At 42.3% G+C, this 23,729-nt stretch overlaps 1 protein-coding gene across 1 annotated transcript in view; it reads right to left on the bottom strand.

Moving 5' to 3' along the window:
• TBCD (tubulin folding cofactor D) overlaps positions 1-23,729 on the bottom strand; it is a 129,500-nt gene that overhangs the window by 6,465 nt on the left and 99,306 nt on the right. Inside the window, exons 31-37 of the mRNA XM_055794773.1 lie at positions 19,775-19,858; positions 18,243-18,401; positions 16,979-17,117; positions 9,586-9,707; positions 8,573-8,650; positions 2,286-2,375; positions 1,203-1,290 (exon numbers count right to left, since the gene is read on the bottom strand). Coding sequence (XP_055650748.1) covers positions 1,203-1,290; positions 2,286-2,375; positions 8,573-8,650; positions 9,586-9,707; positions 16,979-17,117; positions 18,243-18,401; positions 19,775-19,858 — 760 coding nt within the window. The remainder of the gene's footprint in view (positions 1-1,202; positions 1,291-2,285; positions 2,376-8,572; positions 8,651-9,585; positions 9,708-16,978; positions 17,118-18,242; positions 18,402-19,774; positions 19,859-23,729) is intronic.

Here is a 23,729-nt window from a genome sequence, read left to right as displayed (position 1 = left end):
AAGGAAGGCAAAGAAATTCCAGGGTTTTTTCTGAAGCAGCAGTGCCAAACTAAACTGACCCATTTGTAAAACCAAAATATATTTATGATGTAAAGTACCAAAAAAACATGAAATTGAAATGATCTCTCTTCGGTTCTTACAGTGTGCCCTTCCTGCAAACAGTTCCTCGTGTAGCAAGTACACACAACATGGGAACAGTTGGAATAAAAATCTGAAGTATCCAACTTCGCCGAGTACCGTTTGATTTCAACCTTAACAAAAAGCAATAGGCAAAAGTAAACGGTGTTAGAATAAACAGCGTTGGTTTGCATTGGCCCAACACCAGGCTATTCAATGCGTTCTCGAGCCACTTTTAAGACCCCATGGGCTGCAATTACCTCTGACAGCCTTTGTTTCTGCTCCCCCACTCGACTATAGATGCAGCTTGGCGGCCACCAGTGGCAGCGGATCCTCACATCCGCACCGGAACATCCACAAATGTTCCCGGTGAAACCCCAGTGCTGACCCCGGAGCCACTGCGAGCTGCCACTGGTGTCCGGCTGTCACAGCAGCTGCGAGTTGTGGCTCCCAGGTTTTGTAGAGTGAAAAAAACTCCAAACCTTACTAAGTCAACAAAAATGTTAAAGGCCTAAGATAGTAGTATCTCACATATGATCTCCTCTTACACATACTCAGAAGTTATAACTCGGGGGTTTATGCTCTGTTTCAGTGCATTATATCAACAAGGTAAACTTCTGATAAACCTTCCTGCATTGCACAAGTTTTCATCCCACCTGACAAAAGGAACAAATATATTTTTTCTCGAACCAGAATTACTATTGTGTTGCTACTATCAGAAATATCACAACACTAACAGTAACTTATCTGATTGGCGCTTTCAAGCCCTAAACGGTGAACAAATCTTCCCTGGGCTGGGTGCTGTGTAAAAGAAACAAATGACTGAGGCACCTAAATTGCTTCTAATTTAAAACAGTAAGGACAGAAGGTGGAAAATCGGCAAGTGGAACAGCCAGGCACGCTGCAAGCATCCATTAGCCTTTTCAGGTGGCAGCGTTGCAGATAGCTGACCCTTGAGAAATAAAACCTCTTCTATACATGAATATCTGTTAAAAATGCTGCTTTCATGCACTTTGAATTAGTTTTTACTTGTAAAGTATTTAAAATAATACATGTGATAAATATGCCATGTCTGCAATACTTACTACAGGAAACGGATGGCAAAGGAGGAGAAACAACTGGAAGAAAACTTTCTCTCTCATGTCTCCTTGAAATTGAATCAGGCCACAAAACCTAGAAGACATAAGAAATAAATAGATCTTGTGTTAGAACTGCAAAAGTACATTTTGAGGATCAGAATGACGTGTACCAGAAAAAAGGGCGGGAGGGCAAACTTTGCTGCCCCCAGGAAATCTCAGCTCTAAGTGCTGTGGGAAAGCAAACACGGCGGGTAAGCGCACCAAAATCCTGCAGGGTTACTGAGATGCCACACATCTATGCCAAGGACAAATACGGCTTAAAGCTCCTCACCGGCAGCACCAAAGTCTGCGCTAAAACCCACGTGTGACTCAGGCTCTCACAGACGAGAGCCTGGGCCGGCTGCACACGGCGGGGCAGCGCTGCAGGAGAGACGATGAGGGAAACATGGGCTGCACCTCAGTTTAGGCTTTCGTACACCCTGAAAACGTGACCAGTAAGTGATACGGAAGTCAATAAAACCACTGCTTGCCATTGTTATACCTGAATAATTTTGCCAGGTTGCTGCCCACAAACCCTTACACTGCCTTGCAATGCTCCGGCTGGTGTTTTCCCTCCTCCCCTCACCCCACGTCGCCCTTCCCGGTGCGGTTTTGGGTTTGGTTTGCCGCCCCTGCTGCCTGCGCTGCGGGCTTTCACCCTGCAGCCAGGAATGGTGCAAGAACGTTCAGCAATTTCCAGTGCACGTACAAGATCTAATGGATTTTGCATATTTTATACATTTTGCATTGGCATGAGTCGAGCTCTCTACAAACAAAAAGGAAATGATTCACTGCATCTGTAAGAATTACCAGTAAGAATAACATACCCTAAGTAATCTTAAGAATAAAAGTAGTTTAATTTCATCAGATCCTTCATGTTTTCACTCCAACCACCCACAAATATGACTCTGACAACCTCCTATTACACCTATCTGTGTGCATTTTTCATTTCTATTACACAGGACATGGATCTAGCTGTTACAGCTGGTAATTTACATTTTCTTTACTTTTTATGAGCAGAGAAAAGGCTATTTTATTTCACCAACTCACACTCCTATGCTGGAGCGAAGCTTCCGGACATCTTTGGATCTTTTGATTTCTTCTTTACAAAGGGAAAATAACTTCACTGCAAAGGGGTGGCTGAAAATGGGAAAAAAAAAAAGATGAGCAATAGATTTCACTAGAATTTTAAACACAATTAATGATTGCAAAGATGCCAAATTACCATCCAAAGGAGGAAAACCACAACACAGAGCAGTACTGGCTCCTTCCACAACAGCACGCCCTGCTTTAGGTGGCCTTTGGTAAAGACACAGTGAGCTTGGCCACCATGTTTGGCCCTTTTTTTCTTTTTTTTTTTTAAACTGAATGGAATAAATGACTATTCATTATTTACATTGCTGCTACCTGTATGCTGAGGAATGAACTAGTTATCCAAACTGATTCAGCATAGGCATGATAACTGGCCAGCCATGGCCTGTGTTTACAGCAAAGCGTGGTGTGATCAGCAATACGGTGTCAGGAATGAAAAGATTTTATAGCCAAACAAAAATTACTTAGCTGATGTATCACCGCGGTCAGTCCTTAAGGCCTTCAACAAAACTTTACATAAAAGGGGATGGATGTTGTTCTTAAATATGCAACCATTTCATAGCCCAAATTCCTTCAGTGATTCCAGACAACGTAATTAAACACAGGGCTTACAGTTCTGTTGTGTGTACGAGTCATGAATCCATCTTTAAATATATTTAGCAAATTCTTTTCTTTTTCCACACAGTGTGGGAAACGTGATTCTCACAGCTCATTCCCAGACACCCATACAAACACAAGTATTGTTAGTATATTCCAAGGATCTATTAAAGAGAAGTAAAGAGGGAATATTGCTTTTATTTCAGTTCAAATTATTTAATCTTTTTCTTGCGACATTCAAAGCTGAAGTGCCATAGATGCAAAAGAAACTATTTCATGTTTGCCTAGTAAGCACAATTACTTCTAGACTGCATATTTTGGAAACCTCACTGCATTGTGTATGGAAAGCTGAAAGCAAAAATAGTAACGTTTATTTTCTGCTACCATGATTCAAAGCTGTGGATAAAAACTACTCAAAAAAGCTGTCTAGTGTCATCTGCTGAAAACCAGAATGTTTAAAACAAGATGTTTATAGGAGTGACAAAATGTTTTGTTAAGTTAATGCACCTCGTTATAGACAGTCTTCCAGAAAAGAGTTAGTGGGTTTTAATTACTTCTCAAAAATTCTTAACAAAATACTGGCAAATATTGACTTGATTAAAAAACCTGGACAACAAACCATGGAACCATTAAGCTAAAGAACGCTGCCTACGGCTGGCTCAATATGGTCCAGAAAAAGCACACAAAAAGAGGAAGAAAACTGCCAGGTTTTCAGTGTTCATCTTGAGGCTTCATAAGAAATTTTCAGAGTTGACAGGCGCTTTCAGGACCAAGAATCTGGGGAAGGCTGATTTCAAATACCTCCACCAGATGCTGATAAAGTTCCTTGCAATCCGCTGCCTGCGGTCACATCACCGCTTCCACATGCAGCGTACGGGAAGCACACACGTAGGAGACACATGATGAGAACGACAGGCAATCCGCATGCGAGAGCGCGTGTGCATCCACAGACATCCATGTCTCTAGGTAGACAAGGGAAGAGCGTATCTGCTCTCTTAATATTAAAAGGAGGTATATTTTTTCCTACCTTGGTGAAATTTCTCCTCCTCCCACCCCCAATTACACAAAGACATTGTGTGGACAACTAATTACAATACCTGCAATGCATGCCTGGCTTTCAGCACAGAACAACGGCAATAGAGCGAATTAGGTGAGATTTAAATCGGTTGAACAACAGGGACATCGCTGAGAAGTACAGGAACAAAGAGGCCAATTGGAACAAGAGCATCTGGAATAAATTTAATACACCTAACCTTATGTGCAGCATTTTGTGTTTAAAACAGATGCACTTTCCTTTCTGTCATTTGCCAATTTCACATTTGTAATAACTAAACCTAACCTATGTGTGATCTCAAACGACTCAAATAGCTTGGCCTCTTGAAAGGAAATTGAGAAAATTCCTTCTCCTGTGTGGGCACAATGCCAGCAGAAACAAGAGCTGGCGCCTGGGGAAAAGGGATCAGTCTAAAGCCTTTACGTTATGTAAATTGGGCGCACGCTGTCCTGCAAAACGGTGCGGGCTTGTTCCTCCTAAAGGTGAACCGAGCTTCGGCCATCCAGCCGCCACCGCCAGGCTGGCCCTGGAGCCAGAGGACAGCCACCACCCCCTCCTCTGCCCTTTATAGTTTATTATGCTGTAGCAGTGTAATTGCTGTTAACAAATTCCGTGGGAGCATGGAATACACAGAAATTGTTAGTCAGGGATCCGTGGGGACACATACCATCTGAAAACCCTGCGAGATCGCCAAATCAATATTGTTCATATACAATGCACAAACACTTGTTTTGTAAAATACATACACACAGAGAAACACCACTTTTACGTGTTAGTCCAGAAAGCATCAGATCCTGAACTGTCACTCGAAGGCTATGCTGTTCACATCGTACCCAGTACGAGGCTGATCTTACCGTCCTTTCCATGGAACTAGCAACCCACCCGGGCTCTTGGCAAACGGAGCGTCCATGGTGGTCGCTCACTCATGAGACCAGCAGAATGACTCCAGCTCCAGACCCGTACCCAGAAAGTAATGCTCCAGTGCCAGTTTTGCAAGCAGCTTCGGTTCCTTCTCCTTTATTCTCCCTATCCCTTGTCCCACTGCCAGCAGGGAGCTGACAGTCACCACTATCTTTTAAGTGTAGCTGCTGGTGAGTTTAAAAGAGCCCAATATTTATTGACACGGCTCTGTTTCAAGCATGCCGGCCTTTGCCACCCGCGGTCTCTCCAACCCACGAGCTCTCCCTACAGCATTATGGAAACGGCTGCACAAATTCACAGCGTGCAGCAAAATGAAACCAGGAGGGTTTGGGTTGTGCCACCACAGAGAAGAAATGACATTTCAACTACAAACTGCCGCCCTGTTTGGGGCGGGGGACAGGCAGGGCAGGGTGGGAATCACAGGTGAAGGATGCTGAGCTTTCACAACAGCTTCAGGCCATCGTACGCCTGCACTGCTGCCAGGAGGAAAGGTTCCCCTCCCCCACCAGCACTGCTTCCCTCCTTATTCTGGCACAATTTGTGAGCACACAGCAGGACAGATTGAGGAACTACCTCAAGCTGAATTTTACTGGGAGAAGGGTATTTTTAACCTGGAACAGTTCTCTAATGCCATTCATCACGCAGCGATACAAACCATTCCTGCCTGTTCCCGGGAGGGGGAACCTCTTGCGCTGGACATGCAGCTTTACACCAGCTTAAGACCAGTAGGAAGTAACACCCTGAAAAATGGCAGGCAGGGCTTTGCTCTTCACACTAAAGATTCAAAACAAGCCATAGCACAACGAAGTAAAGCTGCTTCTGATAGCCTTTTGACTGTCCTGGTGACACTGGAGTGGCTTCACTCCAAACCCCACTGGACGGGTATTCACCCTACACCGCTTCCCCACCGGGACGTTCAGCGGGACCCTGGCAGAGGAATGACCCACCAGGACAAATAACTCTCCCTTTAACCACGAGCATCCAAATGGTGGTAACAGAGGAGAAACAGCCAGTGGTTGACCCACCCTCCCACACGGAGGTGACAAGACTGGCCATAAGGGGAGCGTCCCCAGTGCTGAAGTTCACCTGCAACACTGTGCCAGGAACGCCAGGTGCCAGGAACGCCGGGAGCTAGGTACCAGGCACGCCAGGAGCTAGGTACCAGGCACGCCAGGAGCTAGGTACCAGGCACGCCAGGCACACCAGGAACGCCGGGCTGCGTGTCCCCTACCTGGAGCTGCAGCGCGAGGCGCAGGCACACAGCGCAGGTTACACCTCTGCGGGGTAGGAGTGACACCATGTGGCAATGAGCTTTAACGGGAGCACGGAGCTCCTGAGGAGTGGCAAACTAATTCAGCCAGCAGCTATTAATCCTGTTTAAATTAAGCAGAGTAGGATATTACCTGCTCTGGACAGCTGATGTTTTAATAGAACAAAACGGTCCAGGATAGTGCACAATATCCATCTGAAAATTGAAAATACACTTGCAAATCCTTCTTTATAACATGACAGTTGATTAAAGTAGCTGGTATAAGCATAATCCTGATGCCAAACATCCTGCAACCCAAGTTCCCTTGCTAAAACTCCACTCAGGCTAATGTGGTAAAAAACTAGGGAAGGAGATGAAATGGGAGCCAAACACCCCAAGGAATGCTGATGTTTCATCCCCAGGTTCTCCAAAAAGTTTCCCATTTGCTGTATGGCAAGACGTTCCCAGCAGAACAGAAGCAACTGGGAAGTTGCTCACCAGCAGTAAGACCGTTTCCTAAAAGCAGCCATGCACCTCATCCCTGTTATTACAGCCACACTTACATAAAGTACCCGACAGCACATGCACACATGGCCTTTCCATGCCACCCAGTAAAGTGTCTCAACTGTCGGGCTCAGTCTGCATTGTATTTCTACATTTTTATGGCATGGTTCCTTGAAAAGGGAGTAAAGAAACAGGGCCCAAGGTCACGCTTCTCTTCTATGCAAAAAGGAGCAGATGGCACCCAGCGGCGCAGGCGGGCAAGCCTCGGAGCCAGGCTCAGTGCTCGTCCACCCCTACCATCACCCGAAGGGCACTAAGCCGCAGTAAGAAACCACAAACGCTGCACCGAATGTGCTGATAGCACAGGGGCCCTCAGAGCACCGCAGAACCCAGGGCAGCAGGGTCACTTCGCTCGCCCTGAAGCACACACGGAACTCGTTCCTCATCACCTCCCAGCCATGCGGTACATGTATTACCAACACACTCACACGCAGGAACTAAATTCTCTGTCTCTTTCTAGTTGTCGTCAAAGTTTCCAGAGCTCTGGCTTCCCAGAGCTTTTGTATGAGCACGAGTTCCTGCACTTCATGCCGGTATTTCATTCCCTTGCCATAAAAATGATCCACAGGGCTGTATAATTATTACTTTTCTCTTTTGGTTTTATCATCAAACTGGAAGCAAATACATTTGGATCAGCTTCAAAACCTTTCCCCCCTCCCCCCATAATCCCCTGGATTCTATTTCAGGCCTTTTTAATAAGGCATTGCAAGGGCACCACAGGACTGAGTTTGCGTGTCCCTTACACAGCACACGCAGTGATGCTACCACACGCTTTCTGTTCCGTGACCTGTGACATGGGAGCCAGGCTTTACCTGGCATTTCCCCCCATAACCCACATCTTCCCCAGTGGGGTGGACTGGAGCCTGTGTGGAAGTCCCAGATCACTGGCACAATTACCAAACTGAACAAGCAATATTCATTCCATCTGAATTTGACTCATTTAAAATTCCCATTTGAAAAGGGCCTACCAAATGTTATTTAAGAGAAACTATCTAAATGCACACTTCAAAACAAGAGTAGACTCAACTGGGTCTTCTAGACTGAGAAAAACTTTTCAAAATCATGTGCTGTCAGCAATACTTGGATCAAGAGAGTCCAAACCAGGTATATGTACTTGTAGGATTCACGTTGTACAATTCTGCAGATGCTTATAGATGTGCCAAGATGCTGCCTGAGAATGTCTGTGGAATATATTTTAATATTACTGAAATTAAAATAATTCTCTTCTGAAACATCTGCAAAACCCCATGATTTCACATTGGAATATCTTTCTCTGTTTATCCATTCCTGAACTGAAGACGGAACTCGGTGTGGAGAAGCTGGGACATGCCTTTTTTATTATTCTTATTAGAATCTTAATTAACTTCTTTGGAGATACTCACATTGACAAAAGCAGGGAGGGTTTGGAACCAACAGCTGGTAGGCACGCTGTTTCGCAGCATCCCCCCAGGACACTGCCGTGGCTACAGGCTCACAGCGCAGCCAGGACGTGCCCCATGAGCCTGCACGCAGGAGGCCAGTGCAGGGAAGGAGCGAAACGGGTCCGACACTGGCCAGGCCTGCCAGGTGAAACGTGCAAATCAGACCCGATTAACGTACCGGTTGGTGAACATGAACCAACAACAAACTTCTACACTGGTATGAGAGCCGAGGATTTTATCAAGACCCTGTCAAGGCTACCTGGCCAGGATGTGTGACCGCTGTCCCGCTTCAGGAAAATTAAAACATTATCTCCACACACACTCACGCTTAAGAGTCCTACACACCCACACCTACATCCACACTAGCATCAGCCAGAGTAAGACTGAAGAGGCATGTTGCATGGTGGAAAACAAACAAAAAAGACTTTCAGCAACTTACTTCTCTTGGTTGGTAAATAAATCGAAACAGCCATTTGCCAGCATTTGGTCCAGCATAGTCAGGAGAGGTACAGACACCCTGGCGGAAGAAAATAATTTAACAATGTAAATACACTTCTTGGCATACACATATACAGTATTTTTAATTAGAAGCAAAGAAAGAAACTTCCTATCGACCTACACATTTAAATTAGAACTCTAATTTACACAGAGGAGGGTTGCTCAGTAACTTCTGTGTGTTGGCTGCGAGGGGGGCATTCCGTTACAGCCAAAAGGAAAAAACCTGATTAACAACATGCCTGGTTTAAACTTGCAGTGTCCTGAAAACACAATTAACGGTAGTAGAAAATATTAATTTATCTTCTAGTATATAAACAACATATTCCACAAAATGTATCAGAAGTTACAACACCTTCTCACTGCAGGTAACTGCCAAATGAACCAACACACAACACATCAGCTGGAGTAACCATGGTCATGTTTTCTACTTCAACAGCTGAGACAAGAAATAAAATACAGATAAAATAGAATGGAAAACTTTATTAATAGTCATGGGGTTTTTTTCCAGTAGGGAATATTTTCTATTTTGCACATGTTTGATAAGTGAGGCTTAAAGAAGTTCATCTTATTATGCAGAATAAGTCACCTTTAAAGAAAAACTTTTGCAAGGAAATTATACTTCAAGTATGTGCAAAAAACCACTACCTAAATGAAACGCAGACTGAACTACACTGAAAAGTGTGCAGCAATATACAACCCCCAGTACTGCATTATATAAAAACTGACATTTATTACCTTATGCACAATATTAAGTTATAGTAAATGTAAAATACTCTATCGTCACTCCTTTGTTATACATTTTACCAAAGGCACTGCTGTACCAAGCAGATATATTAACGCAAATTTACATGGGCTCAGGCATACTTTACCCAGGCACGGTAAAACCGGTATGCCATACATCTGACTTCTAATAGTCCTGCTGTTGAAAATAAGAAAGCAACAGGAAAACATTACCGGTCATTCCGCAGGTTGTCCTCAAAGACCTTTAGCAACGTCTCACAAAACCTCTCCATAGCACTGGAATCGTGCTGGATTTTCTTCATGTAGTCAAACAGGCTCTGGGCAGAGTATCGGAGCTGGGGGGAAGGAAGCAGCAGTGAGGGCAGGGGGAACAAACCCACCGCAAGACACAGGCGCCGCCTGCACGGCGCACCACGCTTTATCCCCCGCGCCACGAGGCGCACACCCGCCCCGTGAACACTGCCACAGCAGCCGAGTGCATAAATTCGGTAACGATCTCTGACAGGAAGACGGCTATTTTACTTTCATTAATCCTTTTTTAAGGAAGGTTTGGTTTTTTCCTTTTAAGTTTTGCCATTGTAGGAAAAAAGACCACATTAAAGGTTCATTATATTCTTTCCCGCCAAACAAAACCTCCCCAAACCGCTAGGATCATCCTGCTTTACTTCAAATAACAATATTGTCATGGCTCTGCAAGTTCAGAAGCACGCAAGAAGTTCAAGAGGTAATATTTATTAAACAAGCTGACGTAATTGAAAATGAAAAAAGCCGACAAGCTCTTGGGCACATGGCGCGGCCACACAAACCAGCGGTAAACCCAGCTAAAAATTAAAAACAACTCAGAAATGGTAAGTCTTGGGCTAACTTCACCGCGTTGATCAGCTGGTTTGGGAAGATGGCAGGAGGCTTTAAGCGCTTCTGTTCAGGGTCCGCTGGAAGCAGCCCACGGAAGGGTCACGCCAGCTGCTAAACGTCACGGGCCCCATCCAGCCTTCGTGCCAGGGGTACCTGCCGCCAGGCCCCAACCCCTGGGAGCCAGCACTGGCACCAGCCAGGCAGGCCGGCTTCTCCTCTCCCAGCCCTGCCGGACCCTCTCGGGCAGGACCCCCCTCCTGCGGAACCCGTGCCCCCCCTCCCCCCGCGGGACCCGTGCCCCCCGGCAGCCGACATCACAGCCCCAGCAGTGGGACAGGGACCGCAACGGGCTCTACCAACATCACTGCTAACGCTCACATCTTCCATTCCTGGGAGAGGTAGGAATGTATTTTCCAGGCTCATCTTTTAAAATACTAATTGACTTCCCTTAGGGACAAGAAGAAAAAATGGGGTTTTTTGTTACAGAAGCTAACTCAAAGTCATATATCTCATCAAGGATAAACTTAATGAGATGTCTGTATTTTCCTGACTCCGACGTGAAGGATTATCAGTCCTGCTGGGGCTTGGTCAGGTCACTTGGGGAACAGGGGTGCAGTGGTTAGGGGGTGTCTCCCTACAAGAAACTGGCTTACAGTGGGGGCTGTGGGCAGGGCGGGAGGGGTAGATCAGTTCTGAAGTACACACAGCCTTCAGTCTTGGTTGCAAGGGTTAAATAGTTTTCCAAGTCAAGGGGGGAGAGTAGGCAATAACTAAGCCGGTTTAGTTGGTGGAGATTTTCTTTCTTCAGCTCATACATAGCATTTTGATAGCTTATTCAAAGGTGCAATCAGTTCCCCAAAGTTTGACCCTTTTATTATGAAAAGAAAAAAAAATAATAATGGATCCGTATGAGAAGTGTCACAAGTGTCCTGAAAGCAAAAGAGAAGAACCTCTATTTAAACATTTTTTCTAAATTAGATTTTATATCTGTAATGTTTATGGGTGCATCAACAGAGAGGACCAAGAAACACTGTAGCCTCGAATCAAAACTCTGAACTCATTTTCAAAGGCTGCAGCCCACCCGCAGACAACAGGGCCCAGCAATCCGCACGACCTGGGGAGCAGCACAGCTGCTATTTTACCAACTTGTTCCATGCTGAAACACCCTGGGCAACACAGAAGCAGAAATATTTCTTTAAAAAAGTCAAGCAGTTTCAAGAAATTATTCAGTTATTCTGCATTTCAAAATGATAGCCAACTCTCAGTAAAAATGGTTTCAACATTTCTAAAACCTAGTTACAGTAAACCGAAATACTGAATGGAGCGAGGTTCTTTCGGTAAGTTTTCCAGTACGCTGAGCAGGAACTGTGTCCCTGCACCGAAAGGTCTTTACAGGATATACAACTGTAAGGAAGAGCGATTTCCTAAAAACTTAAAACCTGATTAATTATTGTATGCTACCCTTTAAAATAATCCTTGCATTTAAGACCATTACAAATAAAGAAGAAATACTTTAGTCTTAATACCTTACACTAGCAGAGATCAGTTCTAAGTAGAAGAAAGGTTACATCTGAGCCAAATCTCAGGAAAAGATCTGAAAATGTGTATGGTCAACCGTGTAATCTCCACTCCTGTTTCTTTTGTCTTTTAAAGTACTTTGCAAATCTTACACCATTTTTTGAAGAAAGCTTAATTACTCAATGCCTTTCCTGCAGATTGAAATGATTGAAAAGGCAAGAATGGGCACAAAAGAAAAGAGCAAGCATAGCACACGTAGGATGTTCCAAAGCTGAGCAAGACCATGACAGAGTAGCAGGATAATTGGAAAAACTGTATAACTAAGTCAGCATTTCTTTATCAGCAAGTAATTAAACAATACAAAAGCACAGGTGTGGATAAACCATCATATAACTGCTTAGGAGATTTAAAAATGGGACATTTCCAAATAGCACAGACCATACGAACTTTACTGGAAGAAACTCCAACACAGCAAGATAACGTCACAGGAACAGGTTAAACCCATATTTCCTCCTCAGGTGAACACTCCTTTTTTCCCCAGATAACCTATGAGGACAATATCAGAGCTACAACTTAAACTGCTCATGAGTATTTGCAGAGAAGACCACTTCCAAATTTCTTCCTCATCTATGCAGAACACAGAATTCACACTGTATCAAATGTGTGACATTTACCTTTCCCTGGGGTTCCATGAGGACAGGGAAAGGAAATTAGGAGGTTAATGGGTTGGAACTGGGACAGCTTTGGATAAGAATTTAAGAGGAGGCCTGGGAACGACCTTGTTCTTATTAAACACAGTAAAAACAGGGTTTGCCAAGGCTTAACTGTCCCATCATTTAAGCCAATAGCAGATACTTGAGTGACAGGCAATACATGATAAGGCGAACAGCGTTCAAAGGGACCATTCATCTGATGATAAATCTGAAGTGTTTTACTTCCTAAAGATATTATCTCCTGAATCAGGGGGAAAGTATGAGGAAGCGTAGCTCCAGTGCGGGGAGAAGGCAGTCACAGCTCTGGACAGTTGCGTGGCAGAGAAATAATCATCTACACAAACCTTCATGAAATTGTTTCCTAGCTGACTTGTTGCAAAACTGAAGTACAGCACTTTTAAAGACCGGACTCAAGCAACGAGTGGCACCGATATGGCCAAGAGAAAAGGAGCTTAGGCATCCAGTTTGTAACGGAGCATTCAGCCGCTCAGGCACCCGTCAGCTATAAAGCTGCCCAAGCCACACAAGGGCTCCGGTTCCCACTGCGCAGCACTACCTTGGACTGACCTGACCAAACAGCCCGTGGGGCACGATGAGAAAGGAAGAGCCTGTGCTGAAGATGTTCAGTAGATCGACATACCCTAACGGCTGTCGGCCGCCCCTCTAACCACTCTCCCTGGAGCCCCAGGCCTCTTAACAAAATTAAGTCGTCTGCACCCAACACACCACCAGTGGAAGTCAAGGGAGTAACTCCTGGGAAAGCCCGAACAAAATCTGTTGTACGGGTAATTGCTAAAGGCTCCCGTTTTCATAGAAGTATTTGGACAGAGCAAGACCTACTCACAGTCAGGACATTCCTGTAACGCGTGCAGAAGAAACCATGTCACGCTCAATAAATAACGCTGGTTTTGGATCATTTCTAATCCTGACAAATTTACAGTGCTGAAGTGGCAGTAGCCTATTTTCCCAGTAACTTTAGAAAAAATTGCGTAGCATTTAAATTTTAGCACAAGTGAAACCATTTCTCCCTTGCTTTACTTGCAACACTCTTTATAATAAATTGATTTTTTTGGAGGCCAGTAACTCACAAGACTCAAGTCAGTGATATTTGATGAGAAGTAGAAATATCATAATTCACACTATTTATTTTTTTTTAAAAAGCATGTCAGAAATTATTCTCAAGTGTATTTTGCTCAAGAATTATCAACCAAGAAAGCTGGAATTTAGGTCCGGTTGCTTCAAACCAAATATGCATTTATTTGCAAACAATTTGTCACAGTAACCAGATGTTCTAAAACATCATCTACAAACGTCCCAGCATTTCCATTTGTAAGAATTAATACAGCTGCTGAAACCCCAGCAACTTGCTCCAAAAGGTATATGCCATCATAACCATCCCTGGCAAACAATGAGTACATTCTGAGGAACATAAAACATAAATCGTATCGTGTATTTGGCACATAGATAATGTTGACATCCATATGCCATTGACGAGCTTAATTTTTGTTGCATGCTTCACCATACGTGTGCATTCATCAGATAATTTTGGAACTGGCTTCTCCAGTTGGTAAGGTCTTTGGCATCCCACGTTGGAACCCTGGCAGTGGTCTGGGAGAAAACTTTTGATTTTCAAAATAGGTTGCTGGTTTTTTTTTTTTCTTTTTAAAGGTTTTACTTCAAATTTCTACAACATTTTAAAATACAATTTTGTGGGGGGAGGGGAATCACAGGACATTCTGTGCTTTAAGAAAATTTTAAATTAGTTCAACAATAATTAAATTATATCAAAATTACATCCTGATCCCTGAAACTACAGGGTTTGTGAACTGGAGAAAGAACAGCATTGTATAGCTCTGATCTTCATATACTGAGAGGGGGTTTTATGCAGCCATAAGAAATACACATAATTGTGGGCCAGATACATAATTAAAAGATTCTTTTACACAGCAAAAGTGCCCTTTGAACCAAGGCGATGCAGCAGAATGCCAAATCCCAAAGGGAATGACATCTTCTGTTTTTCCAGATTACTTCAAATGCTCAATTCTTTCAGCAACCATGCTGCCACCAAAATGGTTCTGAGATCCCCCACACAGCTCATTTCAGAAAATCTCTTTAAAAAGCCAAACAAAGAACTACTCTTGCTAAATATACTGCAGAGCAATTTTAACAACGGAAAAATAGCCACTGACCACTGAATTACAGTGGAGCCTTTCTCCTACTAATTGCCTGAGATGACTTAAAGACAAACTGACATTTCAATTCAGATTATCTTGCAGTGTACGAGAATCCTCTCACTTTCTAACTTCTGTGTGTATGTATATTTTTAAGAGAGAGGGGGAAGAAAGGAGATATCACAAGAACACACACAGGTTACTGCAAGAGCTCGCACCTGAATAATCCTTTTACTTTATCTGAGATTTTAAAAATTTGCTTTTCATATGGATTTAACAAGAACAGTTCTTAGAATTTACTGTTAATGTTTTAAATCAGTCCCTGGATATTCAGCAAGGAACACTACAGGCTTTGATAGAACAGTTTGAAACACAAGTCATTAGAAGGCACATCAACTCTGATTTACATATCACATGTAAAATATTAAATTTAACTCACTACACACTGTATAATCCCAAGTGTAAGTACCCTACACTCTGAGCCTCCCTCGCACTTCTGTCTGGCTCAAAAGAGAATTAGGTCATCTTCTTTCTAAAGCCAAAGCCCTTAAGAATATTTTAACCAGAACGAGCCTTTAGCGTCAAGGAAAAATGCAGGGTCACAGAAAGTTAACATTTCAAAATCCTATTTTAAAAACAGTACAGAAGGTTTCCCTTAAATATACTGGCAGATGGTAAAAAAGAAAAGGGAGCGAGAACTGTTTACACTTTTCAAAACCAAGCACAACCAAAACTTTAAGAAAAAAAAAAAAAAAAAGAAAAGAAAAAAAAGATATTAAAATGTTGAATATGAATTTTCCTCTGACCCTGGTTGGCGGTCAGCATGTCTGTTTCTCCACAACTTTCCTCTCTTTTTATACTTATACAAATAACTTTGGTTTTGGTGGAGACTCCTATAATTAAGTGTGTTTGACTAAAAGCTGATTTTCATGTGCATGTCTGCTATTAAAAAAAATCTGTTAAGAGTTACATTGTCTGTCTGACAATTACTGTCACAAACCAATAAGCATATGTTTTCAAAGTTGTAAAATAGCCGTTGCTATATAATTAGCTGCCATTTTAGAAACATTAGAATTCTCAAAATTGGTTTAAATATATGAGAATGCACAGACACCAAATTCTCAGCTACAGGAAACCCAAAGGCGTGTGGACAGCTCGGGCACAAGCGCAGAACCGACGGCACCAGGCAAACCCCATCCTTTGGGGACACGCGGAACAGCTCACGCTAAGACTGAAAAGTCGCAGCCATGGGAGACAAGCTGCAGTGATCACCTCCCTCCTTCTGCCAGCCCAGCAGGAGCTGTTCTCTCCCCACAAATACTGTGCTTCCTGACACTTACCACTTTTCTACCAGCCTTCTTAATTAGAGATGGCAATCTTCATTAGTAACACTCTTGAACGCCTTTAGGGTTCTGACTCGCAACCTCCTTGCTCTGCTACAGGACCACTGCAACTTAAAGGTTTAACTGACAGGCCAGAATATTCTGTTACTGGCCCGATATTTCTCTGTAGTGTCCTACTGAACCGTGCGCTTACCCCAGTAGTTACTTTTATGTATGTTACATCTTTGGCTACATCAAATAACCAAAAAGTCAGAAGCCAAATATCTGGAAATCCAAAATTCTGAAACTAGCAACACAGGCTGCAGTACAAGGACAGAAGGATACACTGAAATTATAATAAAGTCTGGACGACTTTGGCAGCATAACTGGCTACCAAAACCAGCGATAAAGACACTGCTCACGCACAGGAGAATGAAATAGAGACTGCGAAGCTCAGAGGATTCAGGCAGATATTTCAATAATACTTCTTTGTCATGTAACTTCTAGCATCTCTCTGGTACTTTTGTAGAAAGATAAAAAAATAAAAAAAACCCTGAACATACTGTTATCACACTCACAACTAATAGTTAACACTTTGCATCAGGTTACAAAATGAGAACATTCATTTAAAAAAAGTGATCACCTTGCGGTTTACCCACAACACTGAGCTGAATGGCCAGTCCTCGGGTAACCGCTTGGAAGGGTGAGCAAATAAAACACGAGTTGATCAAGCCAACAGGCTGGAACTGTCAGGTTCTGTCATGCCAGGAAATGAGGAATTAGTGTCCTTTCTCCTTGTTCCCTACATGCTCAGTATGTCAAGAAAATAATACTTCTAAAGATGAAAAATATGAAGTTCATCAGGCTTAAAAGTGTCATGTTTTCTTTTAGAAATCTTACACCTGAAATAACTGATCTGCAATAACTATCTGCAATATCCACTGTAACGGACTAAACGCTTTAGTCAACAATTTTATCAGGTAAATGCCCTCCCCTACCAAGCAGGGAAGCCGCTCAGCTTTCTTACCGTTGTCTCTGTTAATCCACCAACAGACACCGAGAGACCCAGAAGCACGTAGTACTGGTACGCTGGCAAACCCAACAGCTGGGTGATCCGAGGGAAAGCTTCGGACGCAGCGTTCCAGTTTAGCGTCTCCTTCTCTGACCTGGGGAAAGGGGAAGGACAAGAAGTGTTGTATGTGTGCACTGCCTTTCCTCCCCATACGTTCCTATGATAGCTCCTCATCCTCAAGCACCACGTCAGTGAAGAAAGTCTCTGAATTACCTAAAAATCAAATTAATCACTGGTCTTCAAGCCCATGGGGAAAATACAAATCAAAACTTCAGCCATTGCCAGTAAAGGGAAGCAATTCAAGTCCTTGTTCTGATTCAGATGAGGGATTTGAACCACAGTTTTCTTTTCACATGCACTTTTCCCTACACCAAGAGAAAAAAAGTTCTCTTTCTTGCTTTCCCTTCCAAGTTCTCTCCCACCAACAGCTAGTCAACAACTGACACAAAGGCAGACTTATCCCAGGAAAGGCTGACACCCCCCACCACGGATCAAGCAGTGTCCCAGCAGGCAGAGCACTTTTTCAGTTACAGGAGGGTGAGATTCTGCTGAACAGAACGGGGACACAAAGCTGGATGTTCCTCATCCCAATCAGGTATTATGATCACCATTCATGAAAGAGTTGCTGCAGCTCTTGCTGTAACCAGAAATTCTATACTAGATAACTACTTCCCACTACTCTAAAAGAACACAATTAAAAATTGCCATTATAATCAATCAATGTTTTCCAGTCGGGGGCGCGGGGGGGGAACAAACAAGAAGGGCGACTACCAATAAATTCCAGCTCTCACATTATGAAGAGAAAGTGAGACTATAAACCAGACAGTTCATAAATAGCAGGATTACCAAAACACAGCTCCCAGCAGTTCTGTCTTACCAACTGACACGATCTCTACCATCCACCACGGAACTGGCTGATGGGGTCTGAAATTACTGGGGTGGATCCAGAGAAAAACTTATGCAGCATGACCATGTAAGACCTGTCTCCTTAGGAAACGATGGTTTAACAGGAACTCATACAGTAAGTTTGTCTTTTGAACATTTTATATGTTTATACATATTTATTGGACACTTAATGAAATTCTGACAAACAGCACCAAATATTCCTCCATATTAGGGACCTGGGCACAAAAATTACATCAGGTTGCTTGAGTTACATGTAACTGTGTGCGTGTATCTTTTACTTCCAGTGGTTTAGGATACTTTTTCAATATATTACCTTGGAAATATCCTTTCAAGCGCTTCTCGATGAGGTATGTGTGGAACTGGAGGACGGTCAAAATGTAAAAGAGTAAGGAACACAGAGCCTGCATGAGCTCGAAATTTATCTATTTTTTCAGCTGACTGTTGAGCCAGCCAGCACATAATCTGTTTGCAGCTACAAAGAAGAAAACAATCACATAATGTAATGAGAATGTATACTGAAATTGACGTTGTTTCAACATACCAAAATATCCTGCTACGGAAGTATTCTGGTTTAACTCTCTATAATGAACGTACAAGTGATTTAAGACATCAACATGGTGACAGAATCTTTAAAGCTTTATCTTCCATAAATCAATCAAAAAATATCATGATGTTAATATTACACAGTATTTGATATTCACATACCACCTTTGATCCAAAAAGATAAGAAGGTGGCTTTATGGTCTGGATGAACTGTTACATTTCAGAAGGAAATAGAGCAGGAACCTTAAGAAGAGCACATTTTCAAGTAGAAAACTGCTCGCGTAGCAGAGGACAAGGTCTATCCCAAATCTTATGTATCCCAAATTTATCACTCCTTCAACTCTGGCTTGTTTTTAACTAAATCCTGTTTTGCCCACATTCATAACTAAACTCTCAGCTACAATACTGTGTTTCACAAGGTGCTTTACACCTTCAGAAAGGACAACTAACGATAGTAAAACCAGCTACAATTCCTTCAGTCACAGCAAAACCCAGAATAATCAGAAAATATGATCCAGCTGGCAGGAGTCCTTCTCTAGTTTTCACGTGAATGATCTATTTCTGCAACAGACCAAAAGTGCCCCTGGACAACAGGCACTGGTGGAGTAGTGTATTCCTACAGAATCCAGTATTTTCCTTCCAAGTTTGGGATTTTTTAAATTAAAAAAAGACATCATGTATATATTCAGCTAACCACTGGGCATGCTCTGTCCATAAACCAACACCATTATTAAGAAAGTTTTTCTGCAGCCAAATGTATGCTTAAAAACTGGTAAGTATTCTTTTTTCTGCAGCCAAATGTATGCTTAAAAACTGGTAAGTATTCTTTTTTCTTTTTCTACTGTTAGGAGTATTCTATCATTAAAGTAAAAACAGAAGCTCAGTATTTTTCTGTATTTCCTTACTAACAATTCTGCAAAGATGACAGAAATGACTACAAACTCATCTCCACATTATATCACATTCCAAATTAACAATGCAGTGCCCTAGATAAGCAGGCAAGTCTGCTTTCTGTTGAAGTGAACAATACTGGCATGCTCCACAGAGGTGGCAAGTACAGACCAAATCTCACCGATGCACTGTATTTCAAAGGTGCGACTGCCACCCAGTTTCTCTCGGTAAGTTTAGTCTCCAAAAAACAGATACGATATTCTCAGCATCTGTATGGGTATAGGTTTGATGGACTTCTATCAAAATTTCTGTCACACTCAGTAGAAGATTAAGTATATAATATATAAGCAATACTTTCTTGTATGAACTGGAATGTAGTTATAAGACACAAAAATAGTACAAGTAGCATACACGTTGGCATTAATTAACTCCACTTCATTCTGAGCCAGCAGAAGCGTCACTTCCATTAAGCTTGTCATAGCAGCTTCACGTACCCTGTTGAAACAGAGAGTAGTTACATGGAGTAGTTACATACTTAGTTACACCAGTATTTATTTAAATAAATACATCAGCAGTTAAGTTTGACATTGGGAAAAATTCAAAGTAACAAGAAAAAATTGAAATGTTTGAAAAGGTTCACCTGACTACTGTGAAAAGACAGATTCTTGTTTCTGATTTCCAAAACAAGTTGAAAATAGTTGCCTATGTAGTCTAAAACCGGGTGGGACATTTGTTATAATGGTAAAAAAGGTAAATTACATCATTTTTTCCTAAGTAGCTTAATACAAGTTTGGCAATCTTTCAAAGTATGTTTTCCTAGTTTTTCATATAGTAGCTGACTATTAGATATTCATGTCTAACACCTGTAGACAGATTGGACAAGTCCCAGCAAACAATCTGTCAAAAGAAATGTAAAGTTTGCATATGGAAAGTAAAGTTGGTTAAACTTTCCCACGATTCCATTAAAGAAAGACAAAAATTACACACCAAAGGCAAGGTCTCTCCAGAGAAATGGCAATTCCCCCTATATCTTTCCATCTTAGTCAATGGTTTAGAAGAAACAATGAGAAAACGTTCATATTTGAAAGGCCACAAAAGTACTCGGCAGCCAACCGTTTGCCGTAAGAAAGGATTCCCCTCCCCCCTTTAATTTACACGTTTCTTGACTTGATTGTGGCTGGCATTGCCAAAGAAGCTTAAAAAGAATCTGGTGCTCAAAGCGCATTTGAATTTTAATGGGTGCTGGGAGTTTAATTTCCTCAGGATTTCTTTGAAAATTTTCACTTTGTAGAGTTTTGTTTTGTTTTTAAATTAAGACACAGACAGAAGGACAAACAACAGGTATGGGGAACTTTAAGCAAGAGCTGTCAGATGTGGAAGTTAACTCGAATACCTAATTATACCTAGCCAGGCTCTTACCTACTGCAGCGTCTCGCCTCATTTTGAAAGCAAAAAGCTTATTATCTCTTCCCTTTCTCTGCCTCTCCACTGGATATGGGGGCCCTTGCCTCTTCTTTCGGCTCCACCTCTCTCGTGTTCCTACATTTTCTGAGCCAGAGACCCATTCACCTCCCTCCTGCTTCTTTGCCAGCGGAGGAAGGAGGAGAGGGAAAGCCAAGCTCCTTCCTCTCTTGCGCAAGCTGGAATGACCTGCTCTTGATCCTTACTAGTTTGCATCCTTGTTTCCTCTTCTAAGTTTGAGATGTCAAACACACCTATCTTTTAGTGATTTCTTGCCCTGCGTTATTATTTCCCTGTCATATGACAATTTTAACGACCAGTACTGAAGGCTGAGGAGCTGGGTATCATTATGCAAACCAAGAAAAATTGAAACATACAAATATTAACTCAGGCTGATAAGAGCAGCCTCAATTATTTGCCCTGTGTACTTTTCCAATTCATTTGTAAATACTGTAATCAAGTACCCTAAAGGAACAAGGTTAGTCAATTAAAAACGTGCCCAATACTAACATGGCACAAACCATCTTTCTTCTGCTTTGCTCTGCAGAACTTACACTTCACGTTCTGTTCAAAGTCAGAGTAGTGATAATTGCAACTCACGCTGGAACCGACGAGATCTCAGCGACTGATAACGATTAGGTAGAGCACAAGCATTACAGTTTGACAGCAGTATAAACTACCCAATGATCGCTGGCAATGAAAACCAGATAAACACTGCACAAAAAAAGCACAATCACAAATGTTCCTCCTACACTAGGAAATAGTTGGTTCTAGGGTGTGTTACAGCAGCTCCCAGTCCTCACTGTAATTACAGATGTACTTTACAGCACCTGCCCCTGCATTCAAGCTATCTAATGAGCAATCCTAAAGAGGAGAATGCCACTGCAATTAACTTTTTTCTTTTTTTTTCAAAGTAAACCTGGGGCTAACAAATACAGTAATGACACTAAAGTCAAGACTGAGTAGGACAGAATTCTAAAACAGACATAACCAGAAATCTGACCCGAAGCAAAAAGTTCCCAAGCTGATACAATGCACACTTGGCATCACGTACCATTATACCGGATCTGAACCGGGATCAGCATGCTATGCATGGCTGCTGAGGCTGAACAGCCAACGCTCCAGAGCTGGACTGTTTTGCTTGCAGCAGGGAGAAGGGAGCAAACCACTGGGACTGTTTTGGTCACAGAAAGCATCACAACAAGCCAGGAGGAGCGCACACCCTCCCCTGCGAGATACAGCTAACGTCTCACCCCTTGCAGCCTTCCCAAGTCAGCAAGTACCACCACAGGTTGCAACCATCACCTGTGAGCTCTGCCAGCTTTGCTGCAGCCAGTTACAATACATAGATACCACTCAAATCAGAAGAAAATTATGTTTTATGTTCATCAGCTACAGCTGAAAACACCCTTCAGAGGACAGTGACTGAAAAAAATGTCTAAACTTGTTGTTTCATACAAACGCTCTGCAATGATACAACCGAAATGAAACACCAAAGCCTTTCACGTGACTCAGCACTGTTAGACAAGAGCTTCCTTAATAAACTGGGAAAATATGGAAATCCTCAACCAACAAAATTACTTCATAGCAGTACTTTTCCCCACTCCCTGCTTGGAACGTAACAGAAGCATAGTTTTTATTCAGAAACTAGATCTGAACAATCAACAGGCTGTTAACTTACAATCCTGAACGCACATCTCTGTACCCTGAGACGTTACATATAGTTGCCTGACAAGTCAAATATGTACCACCACTCATTACCATACCATACAAACAGCATGGCCCATACTGTTAAAACAGGGCTGATATGTATAGAATATATATATCTGTACAGAATCATATCTAAAAGCAACATATATCTGCATATTTCCAAATCAAAATTAGGGATTAAGACATTACAAAGCCTTTTTCAAAAACAGCACTTTACTCAAAATCAATGTCCAACAACTAACAGACAACTACAATGAATTTATCACATTCATTTACTTAGTTTATTGCTTGTTTATATAATGATTAATGTTACTGCTCTGAGCCTTCTATACAGCATCAAAATCAGCATATATTTTAAAACTGCGGATACTGGATTTATTCTTGAATTCTGATAATTTAATACTTTTTATTAACAAGGACTATTTCAGGCTCGGCATATTTGTGCTCCTAAATACACGCAGAAAAGTACCCTGAAAAGAGAGCCTGTATGTTTCCTTAGTACTCATCTGATCTCTAAAGAAATTTCACATGGTTTTCTCACTCTCTAACTACCTTGTGGAATTCTACGCGATGAAGTGAGTAACATGAAATCTTCATTGCTGCTCCGTCTACCACATTCAAAGACTGCAGGAACTTCCGATCAGTGAGTTATGTTACATCCCCAATTCCAGCTTCTTTAGAAATCAGACACAAACCCAAGGAGGATATCAGCCTTCATAGCGCTCTGGGTTCATCAGTTTAGAAATTGCCTTTTCAGATGACTGTTACTGAAGGAACACAGAACCTCCAGACGAATGCGGTACTATATACTGAATCTGCTTAATATATTAACGGAACTGTGAAGACTGAAGAACATGTCAAAAATAAGACTGCTACAGTTTTAACCTTACACCTATCCTATAGATTTCACATTAGTAGATACATTCCTACAGACTTAGGATTTAATTATTCTTCCAATCTCGTAGCTGAAATCACTGAAACCCTAGACTTAAAAAAAGAGTCAGTAACACCAATGCACATTGTATAAAGTTTTTATCCACCTTGTCACCAGCCTTGGAAATGTCACTAACACGTGAGGCAACTACTCCCTCTCCTGGCAAAACGTCCCACGAGAGCAATGCACACCAGAGAGCTCGCCAAGCGGGAGTAAACGTGTTATTTCAAAGAAACAGAAGCAATGTTTTACATCGCTGTA

Source organism: Falco peregrinus, chromosome 2 (genome assembly GCF_023634155.1).
Source record: "Falco peregrinus isolate bFalPer1 chromosome 2, bFalPer1.pri, whole genome shotgun sequence".
NCBI classification, from domain to species: Eukaryota; Metazoa; Chordata; class Aves; order Falconiformes; family Falconidae; genus Falco; species Falco peregrinus.
The sequence above is the reverse complement of the archived record's forward strand: the minus strand, read 5'-3'. Positions and strand labels throughout refer to the sequence as shown.